Genomic DNA, 25,680 nt, shown 5'->3' with positions numbered 1-25,680 from the left:
AGGCTCATTTTTTAGACGTGTGCACGTTAGTAATGGTTCGTGTGACGCTGCGTTAAAGTTTATGCTATATTTCTTATTCAGTGCTATATTAATCGTAAATGCATATTAAATTAAAAGTATTAAAATATTGGATAATAAGTTTTGTTAACTTTTAAGCAACTTCTTTCGCATCATTTCCTTTTTAAATTTTCTCATTTGTTTTTTTTGCGTGAGGTTGTTTTGTGTTGGCGTCTCTGTGCATTTCTAGTGATGTCGGATTTTTATTCTCTTGTTATTTTATGTTTTTATGAGATTTGTTGTTAAGAAACTTTTCTCATCTGAGATTCCAAGTACCAGATTTTAATTGAACCAGACTGAATACAACGCCAAACAGCAAACAATGTCGTTAAGTCGAAGATTCAAAATTAGAAGGACTTCATTAGTTTTGTTGTTGTGCTTCTCTCTCTACCTCTTTTTAGTGTTTCATTATTTTTTTGAAGGGTCGTCATTTCAATCGTCCAACTACGAAAAAGATTTATCAGGTTCAGACGTCAAACTAGATATCAGCAATATTGAAGAATTCAGACGTTTAAGATTTTTAAAGGCTCAAAATAGGCCACTGAGCATTCAGGGACCAGGAGAAGATGGATTGAAAGTGGTGTTGAATGAGGAAGAGCAGAAGGAAGCGGACAAGTTGTTTGCTAAAGAAACTTACAACGTGATTGCCAGTGAGAAAGTTGCCATGGACAGAAGATTGGTTGATATCAGACATCCAGAGTTAGTTCTTTTATTTCTATTATTAGTTTCTCAATTATTATTATCTTAGCTTAGATAATATTGTATTCTTTTTAAAATGTAAATTTAATTAATAAATTTATAAGTGTTTAATAAATTAATTTTATTATAGAAAACCTATTTTCATTATTCCTATTGCTGTTATTGTTACAATTGAATTATCTCCAACTTAATTTCATATTTTGTTAACACTGGTTTTCTGTTTACCATTTTTGTTGTTGTTTACTTTCAGTATTTTACTCTATTTTTCTACGGCCAATTTATTAATATAATGTGTATTCCATGGCTCATATTCGCTGCCTTCTTTGTTAATTTAATTCATTTTATCACGTCACTGATACACATCTCTTTATTCTGTTTTTTATGAGCTGTTTATCCCCCATAATCATATGCAAATGTATGTATGCATATTTCTTATATGTAAATGTCATTTTATGTACTTACGGAGTCTGTGCAAGTTAGTAATAACTTTTGGTCTTCCAGTTCTTTAAATAAATATATAAATGGCTCATTTTATTCAGTCACCAAATTTCAGAATTTATTTCACAATAATAAGGGCTATGTTTTTCAATTTTCTAATTTCCACAATGATAATGTTGCAAGCATGAAAATAGCAAATTACCTTTTGTTTAAAATTTGTTTTTATAAATGACTGTTCAATTTTTTTTTACAAATATCATTTTCAGTTGCAAAACGAAGATTTACCCAAAAAAATTGCCAAAAGCAAGTGTGATTATAATATTTTGCAATGAGGCTCCCTCTGGATTGCTACGAACAGTGCACAGTGTGGTAAACAGATCACCTCCTGAATACTTGCATGAAGTTGTGCTGGTTGATGATAACAGTGATAGACGTCAGTGCTTACCATTATTCTTATAATTCACTTTCTACATTTAGTTTTTGTAAATGCAAATCATTTTTTTTGCATTAATTTATTGTGAATGTGTTAATTAGTTATAAGCTTGAATGACATTTTGAATGTTGATTATTGAAATTAAAATTTTCTATTTTGTAATTTGATAAGGTTTGTTAAGAAACAAGCAAATTCACATTAATTTCTGTCCAATATGGGTTTAATAATTTCATTTAATCATCCCTCACTTCAAACCATCCTGATTAAAAAGAATTTAATTTATAGCTGAACTGCAGGAGCCCCTAGAGAAGAACATATCGACATCGTGGCCTGATGGCATTGTGAAGTTGGTGAGGTCTCCGAAGAGATTGGGTCTGATCAGGGCAAAGATTCTTGGAGCGAAAGAATCAACTGGAGAAGTCCTCGTGTTCTTGGATGCACACTGTGAAGCTAATGATTATTGGTCTGTTTGTGCTTTTGATTGTTTATTGGTAGTTAGTGTATTTTGCTTGTTTATTTTGTGTTGCTTTCATATTTTATTTTTATTAATTAAATGGTCGTCTGCTTGATTGGTTGTAGTTGGTTATTTGTTGTTGTTGTTTCATTGTCAGTTTTGTGTTGTTTCAGACAGGCTGTTTTCAGTTTTACGTGCAGCTTGTTCATGCTTCTTTAGTATTATCATTAATGATCCAGTTGTTATTTTTCATTTCTATTTTGTCTTTCTAGAAAGTTATTTGTGTACAAATGAAACACTAATCTCTTATTGATGTAGTTGGGATATGTAGCATATTAGTTGATTAATAATTCAGCTAGTTGTTTACATTCATTTTGGTTTATAAAAGTTTTCATATTTTTATTCTTTTCTGCTTTCAAATTAATTAACTAACTCAAATTCAAATTCCTTATGCAATTTGATTTAAAGTTGTGCATAGATGAGGAGGAAAAAGCTCAGGTGTGGAAAGCTCATATGGAAAGGTTGATGAATGAAGAGAATGAGTGGGATGGAGATGTGGAATCCGCGGTTACACACGGACCTATAGAGAAGGTGACAATGGAGGAAGTAGAGAATGCAGTTAGAGAAATGAAACTAGGTAAGGCGACAGGGGTTTCAGAAGTGGCGGCAGAACATATAAAAGCGAGTGGGGTGATAGGAATTGAAGTTATGATGAGAATTGCTAACAGTATGTTTGATGATGAAGGTATACCTGAGGATTGGCGACACAGTGTGTTGGTGCCGTTGTATAAGGGCAAAGGAGATGTGAGAGATTGTGGGTCATATAGGGGTGTGAAATTGCTAGAGCATGGAATGAAGGTAGTGGAGAGGGTGCTTGAGAGGAGGTTGAGAAATATGGTGACAGTTAATGAAATGCAGTGTGGGTTTATGCCTGGTAGGGGAACGGTGGATGCGTTGTTCATGGTGAGAATGTTGCTGGAGAATTATAGAAAGAAGAAACGAAGATTGTACATGTGTTTTGTGGATCTAGAAAAAGCTTTTGATCGAGTACCGAGGAAGGTCATTGAATGGGCGTTGAGGAAGAAAGGAGTGAATGAGAGACTTGTTAAAGCTGTGATGCAGCTGTATGAAGGGGCAAAGACAAAGGTGAGGGTTGGAAGGGGGATGTCGGACGCTTTTAGTGTTAAGGTAGGAGTGCATCAAGGATCAGTGTTATCACCGTTTCTGTTTGCAATTGTGATGGATGTTGTGTGTGGAAACATAATGGAGGGGTTGTTATTTGAGATTTTGTATGCAGATGATTTAGTCTTGATGGCTGATAGCATGGAAGAATTGCAGTTAACATTTGACAGATGGAAAAGTGTTATTGAAAAGAAAGGGTTAAAAGTTAATATTGGTAAAACGAAGATAATGGCGAGTGGGGAAGGTGGGGAGCTAGTGATAAGTAAAATAGACCCCTGTGGGGTATGTGACAGGAGAGTGAAGGCTAGAATGTCAGAAATGTGTGCATAAGAGATGTAGTGGTGTGAGGGGGGCACTGAAAAAGGTGGAAGGCACGTTCAAATGTAAGAAATGTGTTCATGGTGTGATTAATAGGACTGACGCTAGGACGGGGTTGAGTGGTGGTATTGAAAGAGTGGAAAGCTTTGTTTAATTAGGGGATAAGCTGAACGCGGATGGAGGATGTTTGAGCGCAGTTACGGCTAGAGTTCGTGTGGGATGGATGAAATTTAGGGAACTGGGTGGGGTATTGTGTGGAAAGAAATGGTCATTGAAGATGAAAGGGAGGGTATATAAAGCATGTGTGAGAGCAGCGATGGTATATGGTGGTGAAACTTGGGTGTTGAGGAGAGAGGAAGAAAGTGTACTGCAGAGGGCTGATAGAGCTATGGTGAGGATCATAGTTGTGAAGTTCGAAAGAAAAATTTAAAAGTTCGTAAAAGTTCGATAAAGTTCAAAGATAAATAAAGTTCAAAAAAGTTCATAAAAGTTCGAAATGCGACTGCCTCAGCTCAACATTAAATTATTTTATTTTCTAAATCAATCCGTCACACACAGAGAATATTACAACATGGAAGACAAAATGAAATGGTGAACTACAAAATTAAAATTTGAATAAATGAAAACATGTAAAAAAGCTGAAATTTTGAGGGAGATGACTTGGTTGTACCATGTAATGACAGAGAAGATGAAAAACATTTTGTCGTTCAAGTGAATTGTAAAGGAGAAAAACAAATAAAGTTAAAAAAAGAATACAAATCATATTTAAAAGCAAATGACTAAACAAAAATATTACAAAGGACCGCAAAAAATTATTTTATATAATATTTTATGGTACTAAGGCAACAATGTTTAGAAAATATAAATTAAATCAAATGATGTTCCAGAAATAATTGAGACACAGTTACCATCTTAACAAAAAATTATAATAATAACAACTTAATAAAAAATTTGAGTTTTTTTTCTTGAAACTTTTTTATATAAAAACAAATACACATGTACATATATACATAAACATCTATCAAGTATTTTCTTGAAGATTTTTCATAGCACTTAGAAAACATTATAGACTTACAGTTATTAATATGTCAGTAATCAGTCCACATTGTCATCACTGTCAGCATCAGATGACCAATCGATATACTCGTCAATATAGTTAATATCTTCAATTTTTGTTACTAGCTGTAAGTTGCAATGTACATTAACAATCTTCTCAACCGTCTTGCATGCAAGTCTGTTGCGTTTTTTTGTGTGAATAAAGTCAAATGTTGACCAGTTACGTTCACAAGACCCAGCTGATGTGACCTGTGACAATACTCTGACAGCAATTTTTTGTAATTCAGGTGTTTGTGCACCGAATGACATCCACCACTTGTGGCCAGGCATCGTCTTTGCTGCAGCGATAGCCATAGGTCGGCCAAATACACCTTGACGAGCTCTATAAACCGAATGTTGTTGTACCACTTTTACCTGTCAAGTGTACAATCAATTTAATAATAGTTAAGTATTACAGTAATACTAAAGGTGTATGACTTAAAAATAAAGACCCGCTTAAATTACAAAAATTTATCTGTGAAACTTAACACTAGGTTAATAATAGTAGTTTCTAGATGCACATAAACATTAACTCACCTGTGATTGCACATCATCTCTGTACATCTTTTCAACAATGTTGTGAAATCCTGTCATAACTTCTTCATTTTCATGTTGTTGATATGCTTGATATTCAGGATCTAAAACAAACCCAGCTGAATGGAGATCTGTGTGGAGCATTTTCCATCTGTTACTGATAAGTTGACGAATGTTTTGTTTTTTTATCGTTGAAAGTGTACTGTTCTGTATTTCTAGATCAGCTGAAAAAATTTTCCAGTACAATTTTCCTGTAGATGGAACAGCACCGTCACACATTCGTAAAACAACTACAAATGGTGCACAAATACCAACAACTTGCTGAACATCATCCCAAAACTTTTGTCATAATACAATATTAGCTATCTCTTCTCCTTGGACTTTATATGTTTTTTTTAATAGCCATTGTTTGTAATCACGAGATACAACAGTTTCTTGTAATGCGTCTTTGCACTCATACAGTCTTTGCACATTATGAACTGAGTCGCAAAACGTGTTTCTCCAGGTTTAAGCAACTCCAATTCCGAATGAGATCTGAAATATGCCAAAGATGCATGATGTACCGTTACAAACTTAACAACTTCATGACCATTATCAATTACTGAAGCAATCCACGACAATTTGCCAATATCCTCAAGTAGCAGGTCTAGACAATGCGCTGCACAAGGAGCACAAGTTATGTGCATATATTTTTCAGCAATGAGTTTTCTGGCTGCGACACAGTTGCTGGCACTGTCTGTAATAATCTGAACAATGTTGTCAGCTCCTACCTTTTCTATCTGCTCACAAAACTTGCTAGTGATGTATGAAGCATCTTTGATTTCACCTGAGGTATCACATGCTCCCAAAAACACAACCCCTTCTGGTGTTACAGATAGAAAGTTGATTATTGGCCTGTTTTGGACATTAGACCAACCATCACTTACCATAGTGAGTCCTGTGTTCACAGTGTCTGACAAATGACTATTAACACGAAGAGCAACAGATTGGACTTCCTCATCTAGCAAATTTGTTGATATGGCCTTTCTGCTCGGAGGAACGTAACTAGCACCGCACTGTGCTACAGATGTGCAAGCATCTTTAAAGTATTTACTGTCTGCAAGATTAAAAGGTAATCCATTAGCGTAAAACATTCTAGCAACTGCTCTATCTGCAACATTTTTTGCACACTTCTTCATCATGTCTGGCAACATTGATTGCTTACCAAAGCTGATATTATTTGATTTTGAAGAAGTTGATGATGTAGTAAAAGTAGATGATGTTATTTGATTTAATCTGACCAGCTGCTGTTTTTTCTTCTGATCTTCTTGGCGCTTGCTTTCAATTTCCAAAAATTTGGAGGCAACAATGTCAGGAACCTTACTACATTTCTTCAGACCAATTTTTTTATCTCCAATCAGATGACCACGAATTCGTAATGCACCTCCAACAAATTTTCTGTCACAATATATACATTGAATGGTTGGCAAGTTATCCGGTTTGTCATCACTGTCATCACTAACGCAAATTACATGTTGCCATTCAGGCCCTTTTTCCTTTGGCATGATCAAATTTGAAAAGTTTATCAACGATTTTCAGCCTTTAATTATAAATAACTTACGTACGCGTACAAACAGGATACGAATATAACAAACAATCTATCGCTCACAAAAACATTAGATAGTCAGGCACTAGATAAAATAGAATAAAAAGAATTATACAGTGAGAATGACCTAGTTTTTAATGTCGCTTAGGAGAGCATAGATATTATGTCATCAACGGTGGAGTTAATTTGCATCTTAATAAACTTGATTCAATATTTTTAAACATCAAGAAAGGCAATAACATGATAATAACGACGTTATTAAAACAAAGTTTATTGCTATTTAAATGTTTAAATAATTTGACTTTGGAGGCGAATTTTTGCAGCGATCATTTCATAGATATTATAATTATAATATCTATGTTTAAACTTGAACTTTTTGAACTTTATGGCCGAAGAATAAAGTTCAAAAAGTTCAAGACAATAATAAAGTTCAAAAAGTTCGAACGTCACAACTATGGTGAGGATGATGTGTGGGGTTAAAGTGAAGGATAGGAGGAGTAGTACAGAGCTGATGTCGATGATGGGACTGAATGAGGACATTGTGACATTGATAAGGAGATCGAGATTGCGGTGGTATGGACATGTGTTGAGAAGGTATGAAAGGGTCGGGATTAGGCGAGCGTTGGAGTTCGAGGTTGAAGGAGTGGTAGGAAGGGGTCGTCCGCGATTGGGATGGAGAGAGCAGGTGGAGAAGGACAGGGTGAAAGCGGGGTTGCGTGATACTGAGGCGAGTGACAGATGTGGATGGCGTCGAGGGGTATTTCGGTTTCATCATAGGTAGCCAAACGGCAACCCCCGATCTCGGGGAAAATGTCGTCTAAACGTGTGTTGTTGTTGTTATGCAATTTGATTTAAAGCCCACTCATCATTCAACTGTATCATAGGTTAGAACCAATTTTAGCTCGCATACAAGAGAAGCCGAACGTAGTGCTCTGCCCCGCAGTGGACTTGATAGACGACAAGAACATGGAGTACTCGAGGAATGGGGGTATCAGCGTCGGGGGCTTCACTTGGAGCCTCCATTTCACGTGGAGGTCTGTTCCTGAGAAGGAGAAAAAAATTAGAAAAAGTGATGCAGACCCTGTCAGGTTTATGGTATTGTTATTATCATTGTTATTATTATTATTATTGTTTTGTTATTATTATTATTATTATTATTTATAATAATTTAACTATTCTTAGAGGCATCAATAGTAGGCATTAATAATCAACACACACACACACACACACACACACACACACACACACACACACACACACACACACACACACCACATGTGATATGCTGGGATATCTTGGAATTCGAACCTTGTCACTACCACAGCAGGAACAGCTGCCTTATCCATTACACTATCACTGCCTGAACCGTTGCATTGGTGATATCTTGTATCAGTGTTTTGATTTTTTGGTGTTTTTAATATTATCTGTCAGTCGTTTGGTAATGTCATTTAAGTTTTATTATCCATATTTTTAGAATACATCATCTACAGTTAATTTAATTTGGATTTAAAAAATGGGATTTACTCATTTCTTTCATGTTTATCTGTCCTCTCCCCTTGAAGATTCATCATTAAAATTCAATCATAGCAAGTTACGTCCAGATATTACGAAAAATCTTTTCAAAAATTGTCTTTTTTTACTGTTGTCCTGTAATTTCTTGCAAAAGAATGTATGGATTTTAAGCAGAAACATCTATTTTGACTGATAAAGGGTTGTGTACAATATCAAAAAAGGCTTTGTATTCTACATGGTACCATCTGCACTTTCATAAGTCCAACAGATTTTTGAATAAATGCATTCTTCTACTTATTTTTCAATATCAGCAGTCATAAAATAGGCACCAATACCAAAAATGTCATTGTCGTAGCCATCATAATTTTCATTCATTTCTTCATCCATCAAAAATTCTGTAAAGTTTTTAGCAATAAATTTCCTATCTATGAGAGATTCAATGAACTTGATTGATGACAAACATGACAATGAATCTGTTTCATCATTTTTTTATACTCTGTATCACCAAAACTCCGTGAAAGTGACATCGCCCTTACACAAAATCTACATGTGTACACACACACACACACACACACACACACACACACACACACACACACACACACACACACACACACACACACACACACACATACAACCATAAATTTACATATGTGTGAATTTATAAATAAATGAATAAACACAAAAAAAAGATTCCCAATTTGAACCAAGTGTTAACAGGAAGATAATTTTTTTTTCTGAATTCTACATGGTATTCTATTGTATTCTACTTAGAAACAGATAAACATACAGACGAATATACATACACATTTATTCACAATTACTCACATACAAAACATACACCAAACTCAAAACAATGATGAATCAAAATAAATGTTTGAAATTTAAAATAATAAGTACACTATATAAATGTATATTGGATTAAGACTGTCAGAAATGCAATTATTGATGAAAATCGGCGTTAGTTAATTTCCAATTTAACTTTTCGATTTTTCTAAAATCGATTTTTTACGATCAACCGTTAAAAAAATCGAAAAGTTAAATTGGAAGTTAACTACCGCCGAATATGCTGTGATTTTCATCAATAATTATATATATAGAGTATATATATTTCTTCACCCTTGAAATCGTTTCGCATATATTCAATACGTTTCTTGGTTAATATACACTTGCATTTTCACATGTGAACAAATAAATAATGCTCAACTTGTACATGTGTCTATATAAATATACAAAAAACATACTCAGATAAATATAAACGCATATTTAAACATTTTATTTTATCAAATCAAATCAAAGAAAATATAATCAATGAAATGAAATGATCTGGAAACAGAAAAGAATTGTTCTTCTAACGGTCACCAGCTACTTATTTAAAAACTTATAGTATCTAACAGCTTTAACAACCGAATAATTTTTCATTGAACTGGACAACATTTTTATATTAATATTTAATTGAAAATTAACAAAAAACATAAATTTAAAAAAAAGTTTTATTGCCTAACTTTTAAAATTAAACTAAAATTCGTTATGACTCAAGTTACAAACCACACACCACACACAAACATGTGCTCACTTACACATTCATATAAATATGCACATTTATTTCCGGGCATAGCCGAGTGTATGAACATGTTACACACATATAAGAGCACCCCCACAACCTCTTTGTGGTTTCACTAGCGTCAGACATAATGTTTACTTCATTTTTAAATGCCGTACCATGGTTCAGAGGTAGCCCTAGTGAAGTGCGGGGCCTAGAGCGAGTTATGGGGTGCGGGGTCTAGTAGTACAAGTTGGGAGTGCGAAGCGAGCTATAACAAACGAACGAGGAATTCATTAATTTATATAAAATTACTGGGGTATAACGAAATAAATTATTACATTTTATCAATGCAGGTTTATTTATGGACAAATTGGTAATATATAAAGGTAGAAAAAAATTATTTAAAACATTTGATTTGTTCAGCTAAATTATATACATATATGAAATTTAACTGCATTAATGTTCATGAGATAATCACAGCCGAAAATCCTTTTTCCTTGCCTTTTTGTTGGCAAATTCTTGAGTCAATTCTTTGTCGTCTAATGTAGAAGCAATTTTTTCTTCTATGGACAACATAGCTAGACTACACAATCTTTCCTGATGCATTGTTGATCGGAGATAATTTTTTATCAATTTGAGTTTTGAAAAACTTCGCTCAGCTGTAGCTACAGCGACTGGTACTGTTAAAAGAATTCTGTAAGCTATAGCAGCATTTGGAAAAGAATCTGCTAGATGTGCAAAAGATTCCAGGCAACGTAAACCACTATATGTTTCTTTAGGAATCAATTCTCTTAACACTTTCAGTTCGTCAAATAATCCGAGCCATCCAAATTTCTCGAATCATCAACGATTGTCAAAACCAATTCCAGACACATGCATTGTGTTTTCAGATTTTCTACAGTCATTTCACGAGGTAGTTGAATGTTAAACAAAAGTCCAAAGTTGCTGGAATATTCTCCCAACTGATGGAAACGATTTTTTTAGAGATTCGAAAGCTTGCTTATTAGCAAATCGATAATTTTCACTCATTTTATATAAATTCTATTACTTTTTCGTATTTTTTTTGCTTCTGGAGAATTTTGAGTTTCATTTATAATTTGATAATAACGTTGATGGGCATCCCATCGGAATGTATAAAATGAAATATTTTAACTTCGATTATGTATAATATATGATATTGTCTTTGGAGGTTTTTATCGAATTTAATAATATAAATTTATCAAAAAAATTTGGACAGTCAAAAAATAATTTTGAAAGCGCAGGGCTTCTCAAAGCGCGGGGCCTTCCAAAGCGCGGGGCTTCTCAAAGCGCGGGGCCTTCCAAAGCGCGGGACTTCTCAAAGCGCGGAGCTTCTCAAAGCGCGGGACCTCCCAAAGCGCGGGGCCTGGAGCGGCCGCCTCAAGACGCCCCCCCTAAAGCTTGGTTAAAGCACATAGAATACAAAACATTTATACACATATATACACATTTATACTTACACACATACATACCTAACCAGATACATGCATGCATACATACAACACGAAACCAAACTAAATTTTATTTGCTTAAAAAAAAATTAATCATAAGAAGACGGGATGACCATAATAGAACTTGTAAATAAATTCATCGAGTATGACCACCTAAAGTTAATCGACAATAATGTTTCAAGTTTACAAACATAAGTATATAATATACGTTAACAGTTCGTTACAAAATTAATATTATTCAATAGAAACTTTTTTAACCTTTTTAAAATTCATATGCATGTTTTCATTATAAAAATCATTTTTCAGAGCAACAGTAATTTCTTCGTTATTATAAAATTCAACTGCATTTGAAAAAGATATTTCATTTTCCAGAAAATTTTTTTTATTTGATAAAAAAAATATAGCCGTTCATTTACAACAAACTGTTTGGTAGCCATGAGTATTTTTCACGAAAACCGAACTGATGACGAGAAAGAACATTATTTTTGTGCTGAAATTATATGATTTTTTTATGCATTTGTTCCATTATTTTTGAGAAAGCTGACAAAAGTGAAATAGGTCGAGAATTCGATACTTCACTGCCTTCATTTTCTATTGGTATAACTTTTGAGATTTTCAAGCACTTTGGAAACACGCTTTTCTTAGTGGAAAGGTGGATGAGGTGTTTAAAAATATTTGCTGTCGATATACATACATGCATACATGTACGTACGTTCGTACGTACCTATGTACATGCAGTAGATTTTGAACAATAACACATCCTTGCTTTGTTCCGTTTGCAACATCAAAATCCTGAGACCGTTCACCATTTTTAATTACAATCAACAAGTATTTGTAGCGACGTAATTTTGCCACATAAACTTCGAGCATTTATGTGTAAAATTGATAGATTAAAATAATATAAATTAATTTGCAAATTATCAAATAGACAAGCAAAGTTACTTTCATCAAAATAAGGCGTTTGGTTATCATTTGGATGGATATTGAAATTAGCTGGTACTACCATGATTGGTGTTGATGGGTTGTTGCGCGTTGTCGTCTGTGGCTTTAACACTTTTTATCCGAGAATAATCCCACTATCGTAGGAACACGTATTCAGGCCATATATCCGGGTTTTTAAGTTTCGACAGCTATTTGGTTGGTAAGATAATTTTAAACGCTGTTGACTCGATTATTGAATTTCGGTTGGCGGAATCATCTGAGTTTTTTTTTACGCAAAACCGGATAACAATTAGTGAATGTTATATCATTCATTTTCAAATGGTTCTCGATAACCTCTTTGTTGCATGAACTAATATTGCCTACATAATAGGTGACTTTTTTCTCAATTACCTTCGCTGCTTTCACTCCAGTGCTAAACATTTTGACATTTGTTGCAGACTTGTATGTATGTATGTATGTATGTATGTATGTATGTATGTATGTATGTATGTATGTATGTATGTATGTATGTATGTATGTATGTATGTATGTATGTATGTATGTATGTATGTATGTATGTATGTATGTATGTATGTATGTATGTATGTATGTATGTATGTATGTATGTATGTATGTATGTATGTATGTATGTATGTATGTATGTATGTATGTATGTATGTATGTTAAAACCAAATCAGCAATGATTTACACTAAACAGTCAAACATCTGAATAAAATCNGGTTAACAATTGATATCTCGTATTCGCTACGTCGGCGTTAATTGAACATTTTCGGTAACACGGACTCGCAAGAACCTTTGCAGTGTAGGGTCAGGGCAAACAACATCGGCCCCAAAGGGTCACCCTGTTGCACCCCTTCGGCCAATTCCATCACCCAGGTGTTATAACCAAGAGAAGAGATTCGGCCATATGCAGAATGGCAGTAATTGTAAATTTGGGGACAGAGCCGTTCAGCATCGAATCTCTCCTTAGGGTATTAAAGGCATTCCTGAAATTCCTGAACCTCACTAGGTTCAGAACCAATTTACGAGCCGCATGTACGGCCGCCTCAGCCCCTTCTTTCACCCCAACGCCCAGTTGAATTATGTAAAGTTTCGCCTTGGTTTCTTCCAACACCAAAGTCAGAGCACATTTGCTGGCCAACCTTTTCCAAAAGTTACCGACCACAATAGGTCTAACTCTTCCATCTTTTTTAGTCAACGCTATCAACCGACCCACCCCCCCAAAAAAAAAACGGCTGGCGGCGGATGGGCTCGCGCCAGATAAATTTATATTTATAAACTGGGTTAGGGAGCTTAAAAACTTGTCGATGGGCAATGGGCCTGAAATTAAATCTTTAATGTGCTGGGGCCTTAGGCAATCAAAGTCTCCAGACGAATCATTCTTAAATGACTTCAGGGCTGACAACACCTGGGTGGGTGAAACGCAAACATTTACGGTTTCCGGTGCAGGAAAGACTCGCCTGTCCGATGGTGACCGGGGGTGAATGGCGTTGAGTCTAACGATTGTCTCAGGCGAGTCCCCTGCCAGACCCTCGGGAGAGCAGACAAGCCTGACAGCCGCCGAAAGATTGCCCTGTTCTATGCGGGCGATCGCGGTTTGAATCCATACTGTTTGGATTGTTTTTTCGAGGCTTTATTGTATTGTCGATTTCAAAGCCAGCCGCAATTGACTCAACCTCCAATGTAGAGTAATCCGCCAATCGTTTATTAACATGGTTGCCCTGATTGAATCTTCGACCCTCTCATTCAGGCTTTTTGAGGATATACGTTAAAAAACAATGGAGCCTGTTCCAGTGAGTTGGATCGCAGGGTTCATTACAAATTGCCGCCATGAGGGACATCTATTTTTTTTATTACTTCTTATTAGTATTATATTTCTTGTTTCCAGGTCCGAATCTGCAAAAATTAACATATTGTACCTTTACCAACTGTTCCAAGCAATACCAAGTGTCAACACGTCCATTAATCAAACTTATTGTTTTCTTGCAGGTAAACATACCACTTTCCATTTCCCGACGTTCCCCCTCACCCGGTATAAAAAACCCTCTTTATCCTCAGATTCCTGTTTCTTCGCACTACTGACAAGCTGTTTTAGTTCAGTCCTTTGTTCACTTGTAAGATCGTGGCTCAGACCAATACCCGTCAAATCGTCATCAATGGATTTTAATCTGTGACTGTTTCTTAGGACCAATTCCTTGTTTTTTACATCGTCAAATTTGATCAAAATCGGACGAGTAATGATGTCACTTTTTTTGCCAAGTCGATAGATTTTGACGATGTTTTTCTGGTCACATGTCCCATTTGTCAAGTGTTTCACTATTTTTTCTATACTGGTCTTATCAGCATCCCCCTCATTCAATCGGAAAACAATCATGTGTTCGTTTTTCTCTCCTTTGATTCAACAACACTGTTTATAGTTATGCTGACATTCTTTACCTCCAAGTTGATGCTATCAACACTTTTTTGACCTCCGAACCAACAACACTTGCAAATGTGTTATTCAATTCGCTCTTGAGGTTGTTAATTTCAGCGCAAAGTTTTTTCTCTGAGTTATCCAACAAGGTCTGTTTTGATTCATTTTCAGCTATAATCAACTTAATGGTGTCGATGCCGGCAGTGGTGCTCTTATGCAGATCCTCAATTTTTTTAATAATTTCATCATTATTTTCCTCTATTTTTTCAATTTTTTTATAATTTCATCGTTGTTTCCTTCCATTTTTTCAATTCTTTTCATAGCTTGTTTTATGGAGGATTTTGCACACGTATCGCAATAGTATCTAATATTCTATAATAATCTAACTTTTCCCTTAAACTTTTAAATAAAATTTAGTTCAACTGATTGATTGAAAAAAAATGGAAATGTAAAATTTATTAAAATTATAAAGAAAATTATTAGATAGTTTTATTAGAATACATAGACCTCTTAATTGCTGCTCATTGCAACTTTTCCCTGCGTCTCAAACAGCCAAGTTCTTGCTCTCTGTCACTATGATGAATAATATGAGCCTTGAGTAGAACGTTTACAAGTGAACGGCAGGCCATGGTGTTGTTGGATAATGGTGCGTCGCCATATGATAATAAAGTTGAAACATATTTACGACAAATAATAACCGATAGAATATTAAAGTCAAAAGAGATTAAACATACAATACACGCATTCATACATACAACAAAAAAAAAACAAGAAAAAAAGTCGTTAGACTCTAATGTTTTTAAATAAACCAAACATCCTTACATATGTCTTCCAGGCATATTCGGTTGGAATGAGCAAACCACCTCGATTGACTTGTTCAAAATATTTTAGTGAAAAATCTGGTTCATCATTTGTTTGGTCGTTTGAGATCAAGTATTTGTGGCATGACAAGCATTTGGAGGAATTACATTACTGGCAGACTTGATGACAGCACCACAAACGTATGGCAATGTGGAATATTCATCCTCATTTAATTTATTAATTTCTACACATTCAGACATTTCATCGGCAATTTCATTCAAATCATTGAAACTGTTTTCATCATTATCCAGGACAAATTGTTCAACCTCTTTCATTGAAAATTTGGAATGCTTAAGTAATGATAATGCACGAATTTTAAATCAGAAATCTGTTGACCCTTGACATTTTTAAAAGTTTTGTCTTGAAAAATTTTAATGGCAGCATCAATGGTTGGTTCACTTTCAACTTTCATTTTGTAAACAACCAGGACATCGTCAATGATATTTATTAAAAACCCCGATGGTAAACATTCTCTGAGTAGTTTTTCGACAATCTCTTGCGGTGAAGAAATGATTATGTTTTCTTCCATTTATGGTTTTTCAAACATTTGTGTAATTCGATGGTTTTCAGAGATGTTACGTTGTTCTGATTCTGCATGCGTGGTTGATAGTTTTGAAACTGATGTGGATAATCATTTTGGTGCATTTGGAAATAGTGAAGGCACCCCTCCTGGCTTTACACGTTTACATGTATGTATGCAATAGCGCCAGCTATAGACAGGGCTAGTGCATCACATACATTAATAAATAATAGAAATACTTAATTAATAAAAAAATAATTGAATGAGTGCATGAATGAGCGAATGAATAAATAAACAATTAATTATATTCTGCAGGTCTCCTACAATGGCTGGCGGATTGCTTGCAGTTGGTCAGTTCATTTGATAATGAATATCTAATTTGAATTATTTTTTCGATTTAAAAATATTTTTTATATGTACGATGATGCAAGTCTTACTAATTTCAATTATTTCTTCTCATTGCAATAAATGCATCAAGTGTTCCAATTTAAAGTTTAAAGACTGCTTGCTGTTTTGTATTTGTCAATCTTTCTATTATGTGGTTTTCTAAATGATGGTATGACAGAGAATCCAGCGCGTTTCTTGCAGTTGAATCAGTTTGGTTTCCTGCTCAATCAGTTTTTGTTTAAACATTATTTTGTTCTCTTCCATCATTATTTACATTTGATCCAGTTTGTATTATTGAACTTATTCTAAAAAACGAATGGCCGCTTTTTGTTTGGCATACAATTGTGGCTGTTGATGTTTTTTGTTGTTATTGAAATGCATTTATACACAAGTATAGTTCGCTTTCTTGTCTATTTCTTTTAGATGTACTTTTTAAGTTTGATATTTTTAATCTCAAAATATGAAAAAAAGGTTGGCAAAATAAATCTGAACGTGTTCATCATTGACAGGTAGGGATTTCTTTTTCCACATAGGAGCATATGACCCTGGTATGTTCACATGGGGAGGTGAAAATCTGGAATTGTCATTCAGGGTATTTTGCTAATTTGAACAATATTGCTCCAGTGAAAACCGATTTTTTTTTTCAAAATTTTATTACAACTGATAAAAATATTTCTGTTAATTACCTTATTTGAACATTTTACTATGAAACTCTTAAATTACCATTGAAAGACGTGGATGTGTGGAGGTGAATTGGAGTTTCTTCCATGTTCGAGGGTTGGACATATTTTTAGAGCTGCTCATCCCTATAAATTTGATCGTTAGTTTAATGTTGTGTCGTTGAAGTTACTGATATGTTATTATATTTTTAAAATATAAATTTCCATCATATTTTGTAAGCGCATACGATGTTTTAAATATTTTTTCACAGTATAAAATCTGTTTAAATCCAGTAGTAGAGACCTGTAATGATAATGGTCACAGATCGTTAAGATTCATAAGACACTAGACAAAAAACTAAATAGGTCGAAATATCATGCAAATCCGTGAAATAAAAAACATTACAGAATAAAAATAGATGAAATCTTTAAAAAATAAATGAAATTTATTAAGATACGAATAAGAATTTGAAAATTTAAACGTTTGTTAAAAATTTCATAGAAACTAAATGACACAAAATTCTAAAGCACACTGAAAATGTGCGCGGGTGCATTGGAGTTCCAGCATGTTCTTCCAAGTTTATGTTTCATCGGTCTTACCTCGATTTTCCGATTTTACATAAGAAATATATATATAAGTGAATTTTACATGCATAAATATATATATAAGTGGATTTTCTTTCTATCTCTTTCATCTCTAGTTTTTTGTTTTAATGTAAAATTAGGTAAAATAGCTAAAAACGTTTAAAGTTAATTAACTGTTGCAGAAAAATTTCAAGAAACATTTGTCGAAAATTGCACTTTTTCAAAATATTCGGGCAACAAAAATACGGACTTCCCTTACTCACCAATATTTTAGTTGCCAAAAGTACCTTGCTCCTAATTGTTTAGTCTTGATTTCAAAAATAACATTTATGTATTGTCATGAAATGTTGGTAACTAACAAACCTTTTTTTTCTAGATAGCTTTACATTTGTTCTCAGTTATTATAACGTTAACTGTGTTAGAAATAGAAAATACACAATAAACATCCATGAAGGAATAATTATGTGAAACATTCATCCAGATTCCGACAGCCATGGGTACAACTCAAAAAGACTAGCGGAGGTGTGGATGGATGAATACAAAAGACTCTTTTATAATCATCGTTCTGATCTGAGGGTTTGTTTTCCCATCGATATTTTAAATAGCTTTTCAAGTGCAATAAACCTGCTCCCATGTTTCTGATGAAACTTTTTTCACTTCCGGGAATAGTTCTTATAAAATTTATCCTTAATAGACGTTGCTTGTCTCCATTTTACACATGGCATTGTTCATTATTATTAAATAATAAATATTTTCATTTTATGTAGCGCCATAGCAAGCGACTAGGGCGCATTATTATTGTTACAACAATCACACAGTGTTTGTAAACACACGTGAATCAACACATCTCGCACTTGCACGTGAAAGGCGAGGATCTTTTTACATTTGAATCCGGTGACTGCAACAGCAATGCCAGGCACCCTAACCATTACACCATACTAACATGCTTTGGTAAATATAGATGTATTTTATAAGACACTGGCAATTCTCATTGCACCAAATAATCTCATTTAATGTATATTTATGTTGCTAACACAGATCTCATCTTTTTGATGATGAATATATATACATATAAGAGCGAAATTCTCAATATTATATTATTCGTTAGCAACTATATTATTTTTCTGATTGTTGATTTTTCGATAATAACGTTTTTAATTTTCGTGATAAGTATACCTGTATCAGTTGAACTCTTTTCTTAACATAATATTAAGCAAATTTTTCATATTTTATATGAATCTAATCAAGACGTTGTTATGCTACAATGCTGGCTCAATCCAAAAATGTTTTGTTTATTGTTTTAGAATTCTGACGCTGGAAACTTCACTGACAGAATTGAGCTGAGAAAAAAACTGAATTGCAAGTCATTTAAATGGTATCTTGATAATGTGTTCCCTGAGCAGTTCATTATTGATGAGAACTCACAAGCTTATGGAATGGTTAGATTATTTTCAGTTGAGTGGTGTACAAATTGAACGAATCAAACTTGGGCCGAAAATTCGCTTTTCCAATTATTTTTTATTTCAATTTAAACTTTTTATTAAAGGTAAGAAACCCAGAATCAAATCTTTGTCTTGATACATTATCCAGAAATCACAAGGTCGATCCTTATATCGGAGTATTTCCTTGTTCAGGAGGTCTTAGCCACAATCAAGTGAGTGTGAATATTAATCAGTGGTTTTTTTATATGTTTCAAAATGTTACTAACTGTTTTGATAGGTTATGTTTGATTTTTTGCTTTTAAGTTGTATTTCATATTAGGTTGTATTTATGATCAATTGATTTTAAAGTCAGAGCTCAAGAATTGTTGATAAAATTGTTTAAAGAAATACCATAGCAATCTGACTTGAGTCATTAATAGAAACATATTGAAAATGGTCAGATAGGTAAAACGAAAACCAATTGTAAGCCAAACCACGATTACCATATGAATATAATTTATACATTAGAATATTTTGATCCAAAGAATCAAAAGCCTTACATAGATCAAAAAGATGCCTTATGAATATTTTTTAGATTCAAGAGCTCGTGATATATAGTTAATAACATCCACGACAGCAAATTCAGTTGATAAATCTATCACAAAATCCATACTGATTTAAACAAATTACATTATTAGAATTTAAAAATTTATTAAGGCGGATTTAATATTCGAAACTTTTGAAGTTTTTAAACAGTTTGAAAAATGACCACATTTATTTATTTATTCAATTTATTCTTCAAACCAAATCAAACAAATGTAAGAAATGAAAATGATACTGAGATCAAAAAAGAAAAAAGATCTTATGATGGACCTCCGTTAAACAGACCAATTACATTAAAATAAAGAAAAAAGAAATAGTCCTTAAATATCAACAGAATTTTAAACTTAAACTTGCGGGTATGCAACAAAAATTGATACAAATATAATGAATAGAAACAGCATAAAAAACATTGACACTTAGTTCAATAGTTCATCAGACAAACCAATGAATATTAGTTATTGCCAGAGTATAAACAGAAATAAATTTAATGATATCAAGATATATACACGCATACATATACACACATTTATACACGTACATATACATATTAATTAATCCTTTATCAAAAACAAATCCATTCAGGCAGAATTAAATTGCAAGAATGAAATGAAAATGATCCGGAGATCAAACGGAGTAGTAAATCCTATGAGAGACCACCGGTTGTCTAAAATTAACTAAAATTAAAAATTTGAATTGCAGATTCTATTGCATTTCAGTAAAGATACAAAAATATAATGCAAATAAAATTTAAACAGAGTTAAAAAACATCTATAGTTGCATAAATCGACGATTATCAGACAATAAATAAGTTTTACAACGTTGTTTAAAGAGACGAGATTTTGAGACATTTGAATGTAATTGAATCCACAAGTTCTTAGGTTTACAAAGGGGTTAGAAGTTCCGACCTGCTTCCGCAATGACTAAAAAAGAAAATAAACCATAATGGAAATTTAATCAAAAACATTACATTACGATAATAATAGTCAAAATTTCATTAGATAGAGAGAACCATGTGTTGACGAAAATGCCTTTGCATACAGAAAACCACGCATAACCATAACCATGCAGATGTTCGCACTTAGTCAGATCAATGAACTGCGGATGGAGGAAGTGTGTGCCGATGTAGTGGGCGAACGAGGGGCTAGAGTCAAGTTGATGGACTGTCACGAACTGAGGGGCAACCAGCTCTGGAACTATAACAGAGTACCTTAGATTTTCATTTCAGTCGTTTTTTATTTTAATTAAATTTTTCCTGTTTCTAACCATGGAGTTATGCTCAAACAAGCTTTGTCAGCTTTTTTGATCTTAGAATAGTTTTGGAAGATGAAATTTTATTTGAAAAGTTATTTAGAAGAACTTGTTACTTTTGAAAATGTAGGACACGAAGCAGTTGAAGCATGCCAGTGGCTGGTGTTTGGACGTGGGTGGAATGAAGATGAATGACAACATTAAGTTGAATGACTGCTCAGCTGCTGGCAGTCAGAAGTGGGAATTTGAACATGTCCTCAAATTCATATGATTCCATCTCTTTCTCCTGTGCTTTTTGTTGGTTGGTGGTATGCACATGGCATGTCACTGCAATTATTATTTTTCTGTTTATTTTTCAGTAATTTGGGTTGTTTATTTGCATTAGTTACCCCAGACACAAAACGTTAACACCGCACTTATGTATTTGTTGTGTGTTTTTTGTTTTCGATTAGCATTTGTATGTATGAATGTTTCTTGGTGACGATTTAAGTTTTAAGACGAGAGTTTGATGGCATTATTTAATGTTTTTTTAATTCATCAGGATATTATGGGTATCATTTAATTTTTAAATTTTGAACTGAACATCAGGCGATATATTTTCTTAAATATTGTAAATAGCTGCGTCTGTTTCACGTTTAACGCACAAGTACCAGCGCACACGATTGTACGACCAAAATTAATGCTAGAGGATACAATTTTTCACTCTCTCATTTTATTTCTTTGTGGATGACACTTCTTCGTTTAGCGTCCAGAGACCCAGTTCCCCCGAGGTAGGACGTTGTTTTCTTTGCCATCAATTTGTTTGTGATGGCATAGAATAATTTTGGGGAAATTTTTTACATCCGGACACCCATCCTGACGACAACCACCAGTTATAAGCGGAGGGCCTAGCCTTTTGCTCATAAGCACGCAAGGCAGCGTGGATGCAGTTTTATGTCATGCCCAGGACAGGATGACACTTAACGAACGTATCAGCTTGAGATGCACTCACCTATTTTATTATCTTCATTCATTTTTGTTTAAACGTCAATGTTGACTATTTCTCATTGATGTCAAACTGCAAAATGCAGATTTTTAAAACTGCTTTTCAATTTTTCCAGGTTTTTATTTGTTGCCAAGTTATTATTTTGTTTGTTTGTCCTGTTTTGCATTCATATTCATTTCATTTATAATAGAAACATTTTCAAAATTTATTCAGGGCAGCAACATATCAAATAAGTGAATAAAAGTTATGAAGTTTGAGTATACGGAGACCGAATAAGACTACATGTCTTGCAGTGGCCATATAAATATATATATTTGTGTGTGCGCGCGTGTGTGCTTGTGCTTATTCGTATTATAAGCAGAGTTGTTAAAAGCCTAGGTTTTTAATTTTTTTTCTTAGATTTTGAGGTTTTTAAGGTTTTTATAGGTTATTTGAAGGCTCTATAGGTTTTTTAGATTTTATAAAGTAATCGAAAAAATTTACATACCGTGGTTCGCAAAACTTGTTTGATAATTTTTGTATTTCTATTTTAACGAAATTAATGATAAAAAAGTTCTTTATACAAATTTTCTTAATAAAACAATTTTTCGAAAAAATTGCCATTTTTTAATTATCAGTTGACACAGTTTTATCTTCATATTCAGTTTCAGAGCATGTATTCTTCACAAGCTTGACTGAAATCTAATATAAAAATTTAAAATAATAATAATATAAAATATTAAAAAACATTTGTTCTGTAAAAAACTGTCATCGTCAAACATTCGTATTTCAATAATCAAAATTGGATAAAAAATATTATTTATAAAATTTTGTTTTTTAAATTTTTAAAAACTAAATTTTAACATTTTAAAAATTTAGAGTTTTTTAAAAAGCCCAGGTTTTTTAAAAATGGGTTTTACAATTTTAAAATTTTAGGGTTTTTTTAAAGACATTTTTTAAAAATTGGTTTCACAGCTATGAATATACGATATTATAAATGTATATTTGTTTATATGTGTGGTTTTGGGGCTATATATTGTTTGTAATTTGTAATATATGATTTGAAATGCATACTTGAATAAGCAAAGTTTGATACCTTTGAACGTTTAACATATTTTTGAAATTGAAGCCAAAAATGGTTGCCAAATTAAATTAAATTTAAATTTAATTATTTTTTTAATGCTCTGCGGGCGTTATAAACACTTTTTCTCCCTCTTTTACCTCTATTTGTATAATATATATATATAATAATATATAATATAAAAATTGTATATAAGCATATATAGTATAAACTGTTTTGATATTTTATCACTTTTTTTTTCAAAGTATATTTTTACTTCATTTAAAAGACGATACACGAGTTTTTCCCATCAAAGCATCTTTTTAAAAATGTTTCAAAGGTAACCATAGTTAAAACGGGGGTTGTAACATTTATGAACGTGCCTTTCTTATATGTTTTCATGCTTGTGTTAGCCTCTTACACCTATATGTTCTTTTACAATGTAGATTTAAATCGGTGAAATGTTTGCTGTTGAAAGTTTCGATGTTAAAATCATCTGGTTATCAATCTATATTCATATTTTTTTATTTTTTATAATGCGACTCTGAAATGCAGTACTGCTTACATGTTTTTCTTTACTTATAATTAAACTTTCGCGCCACAAGAACTGCACAGTATCACAGGACACGACGCATATGCACATTATACGGGTATGATGGTCTTTGAATTTCGGACAGACTGTGTTCGAACCATGTCATCGCGTAATAGCAGCCCGAGACATGGCACTTTTACTGAGTGAGCTAATTCGGTGACAGTATCATCTGAAATCATATTTTCTAGTTTTTTGTTTATATCTGTTTCAACTGTTAATGTCGATTTTTTGATATTATAAAATTAGTTTTTATCCGCAATAATCTGAAATGTTTGCTTAACTTGTAGAAGTTTTGTGAATAGTGTTCACAGGTGAAATGATGTGCACGGTTTCTGTGAATCATCCTAATGGAAATTTTTTAGGATAGCCCCAACTCTAACGAGGAGCAATGAAACCACGAGCACCAGGCAGTTAATTCTCTGCTACATTTCTAAGAATGTTACTGTGTGTGTGTGTTATGATGTGATGATGACGTCACGACATGACTTGCCAATGCTGGTGATGTTTTTGGCAAACCGAACGCAAATTGACACTAGCCAGTAAAATAAATGAGGTATTTAAGGCGGTCGTTCTGACCTCGGGTGCAAAGTCGTTGACATGCCCAAATGTGTTCAAATAAAATTGTTTTCGAACAGTTACTCGCATCACTCTGAAAGGTATAATTTCGAATACAGCGTTGAGTTTCTTTTGACTCAACTCAGTTTTGCGCACGTCATACGCATGACGGATTCAAGAATACCATTACATGTCCTCATTAGAAGTTGAATTTGCGAAGTCATTTTGCCAGGGGCTTTGTACGACGGCTCAATTACAAACTGAAGGAAAATGTTTAAATTATGTAGAGTCGATCGTGAAGTGTTGTGAATGAATGAATTCATTGGTGTGGATTTCACATGTTGATTCATTCGTTTACATTCAGGTTAATTATTTTATTGATCTCCACTTTAAATTTCTCCCGCCATCCAAGTAAAAAATTATTTAATTATTAGCACCCATGAAATATGTATTTAAAACACTTTACGTGGGCATTATCTTCTATGCAACTCCATTTTTGCGGTCATTAGGCAGACGTCAGTGCGGCTGCGGATTATCAGCGTGTGCATGTTGTAGATGAATGTTTCCACAAACGTTTGTTTTCAGTTTTTAATTTTAATTACTATTGCTTTTGGGTTATTAATAGTTGCCAATCAATCTTGAACAGTCCATTTCACGTGAAAGAGTTTTGACGAATTTTATTCTTCATATGTTATTATGTTTACTCTTGTATCAATTCTTTACCGTGTATGTGCACGTATAAAATAAAATAGCAATTTTCAAATATATTTTAAACATTTGATGGTCTATTTTTAATGAATTGTTAAAATCATTGGTATAAACTGTGGACGTGTGCTATCTGGGCACCTGCGATATTTTTTTTTGCATCTGTTTGGTGATTGTATATATTCATTTGTCTACTCTCATTGTTGTTTCTGTTAGTTTTGTGATCTCCATTGGTTTTCTGTTATGTTATTTTCTAAAATGATTTGTTTGTTTAACTTTTAATAAATTTTATAAATGCATCTGTTTGGTGATTGTATATATTCATTTGTCTACTCTCATTGTTGTTTTTGTTAGTTTTGTGATCTCCATTGGTTTTCTGTTATGTTATTTTCTGAAATGATTTGTTTGTTTAACTTTTAATAAATTTTATAAATGAAAAAGTCTTTTTAAAATTTTCGTTTATATTATAAATAAGAATAAATCATTAAAAATCATAAGAATAAATCATTAAAAATAAATCGATGAAGATGTTTCAATAAAATTCGCCTGCGGCCAACATTTTTTTGTGATAAACAATTTTAAGAACAAATTAGTTTTATTGTAAGTGCATGTCATTTTACTCTTTTTCCAAGTGATCAGTCACTCTCTTTACTAAAAAATGCAGACGCATGTCTCTGAGGTATTCGTGTGTGCACAGTTTGTCTTGGGTTGAACTAGCCATAATAGATAGCTAAACTAGTTGGCTGCACAACTTCTTGTTGTTTATTAACTGCTATCAACTATCCAACACGGCGATGTTTCACTTCTAGATTAATGGAAACACATTAAAGGGTGAAAATAGAA

General features: G+C 33.3%; 1 protein-coding gene across 1 annotated transcript; it reads left to right on the top strand.

The window, feature by feature from the left end:
* The first annotated feature begins 607 nt into the window (after positions 1-607).
* Positions 608-21,749, top strand: HELRODRAFT_104138 (hypothetical protein). The gene is made up of 12 exons (XM_009031750.1): positions 608-756; positions 1,461-1,627; positions 1,913-2,090; positions 7,680-7,883; positions 16,374-16,408; positions 16,955-17,037; positions 17,178-17,265; positions 18,171-18,265; positions 18,994-19,143; positions 19,236-19,343; positions 20,782-20,915; positions 21,091-21,749. The coding sequence occupies exons 1-12, from the start codon at positions 722-724 to the stop codon at positions 21,230-21,232; spliced, it is 1,419 nt and encodes a 472-aa protein (XP_009029998.1). The 5' UTR covers positions 608-721; the 3' UTR covers positions 21,233-21,749.
* The last annotated feature ends 3,931 nt before the right edge of the window (positions 21,750-25,680 follow it).

Source organism: Helobdella robusta, assembly GCF_000326865.2.
Source record: "Helobdella robusta unplaced genomic scaffold HELROscaffold_78, whole genome shotgun sequence".
NCBI classification, from domain to species: Eukaryota; Metazoa; Annelida; class Clitellata; order Rhynchobdellida; family Glossiphoniidae; genus Helobdella; species Helobdella robusta.
The sequence above is the reverse complement of the archived record's forward strand: the minus strand, read 5'-3'. Positions and strand labels throughout refer to the sequence as shown.

What these genes read in the sequence shown, in the direction of transcription:
- HELRODRAFT_104138 (XM_009031750.1), top strand. Translation starts at nt 722, where the DNA reads ATGGACAGAAGATTGGTTGATATCAGACATCCAGA. An exon ending in TCATCCCTATAAATTTGATC is followed by an intron (nt 17,266 to 18,170) that starts GTTAGTTTAATG and finishes ACATTCATCCAG; the next exon opens with ATTCCGACAGCCATGGGTAC. An exon ending in CAGCTCTGGAACTATAACAG is followed by an intron (nt 20,916 to 21,090) that starts AGTACCTTAGAT and finishes TTTGAAAATGTA; the next exon opens with GGACACGAAGCAGTTGAAGC.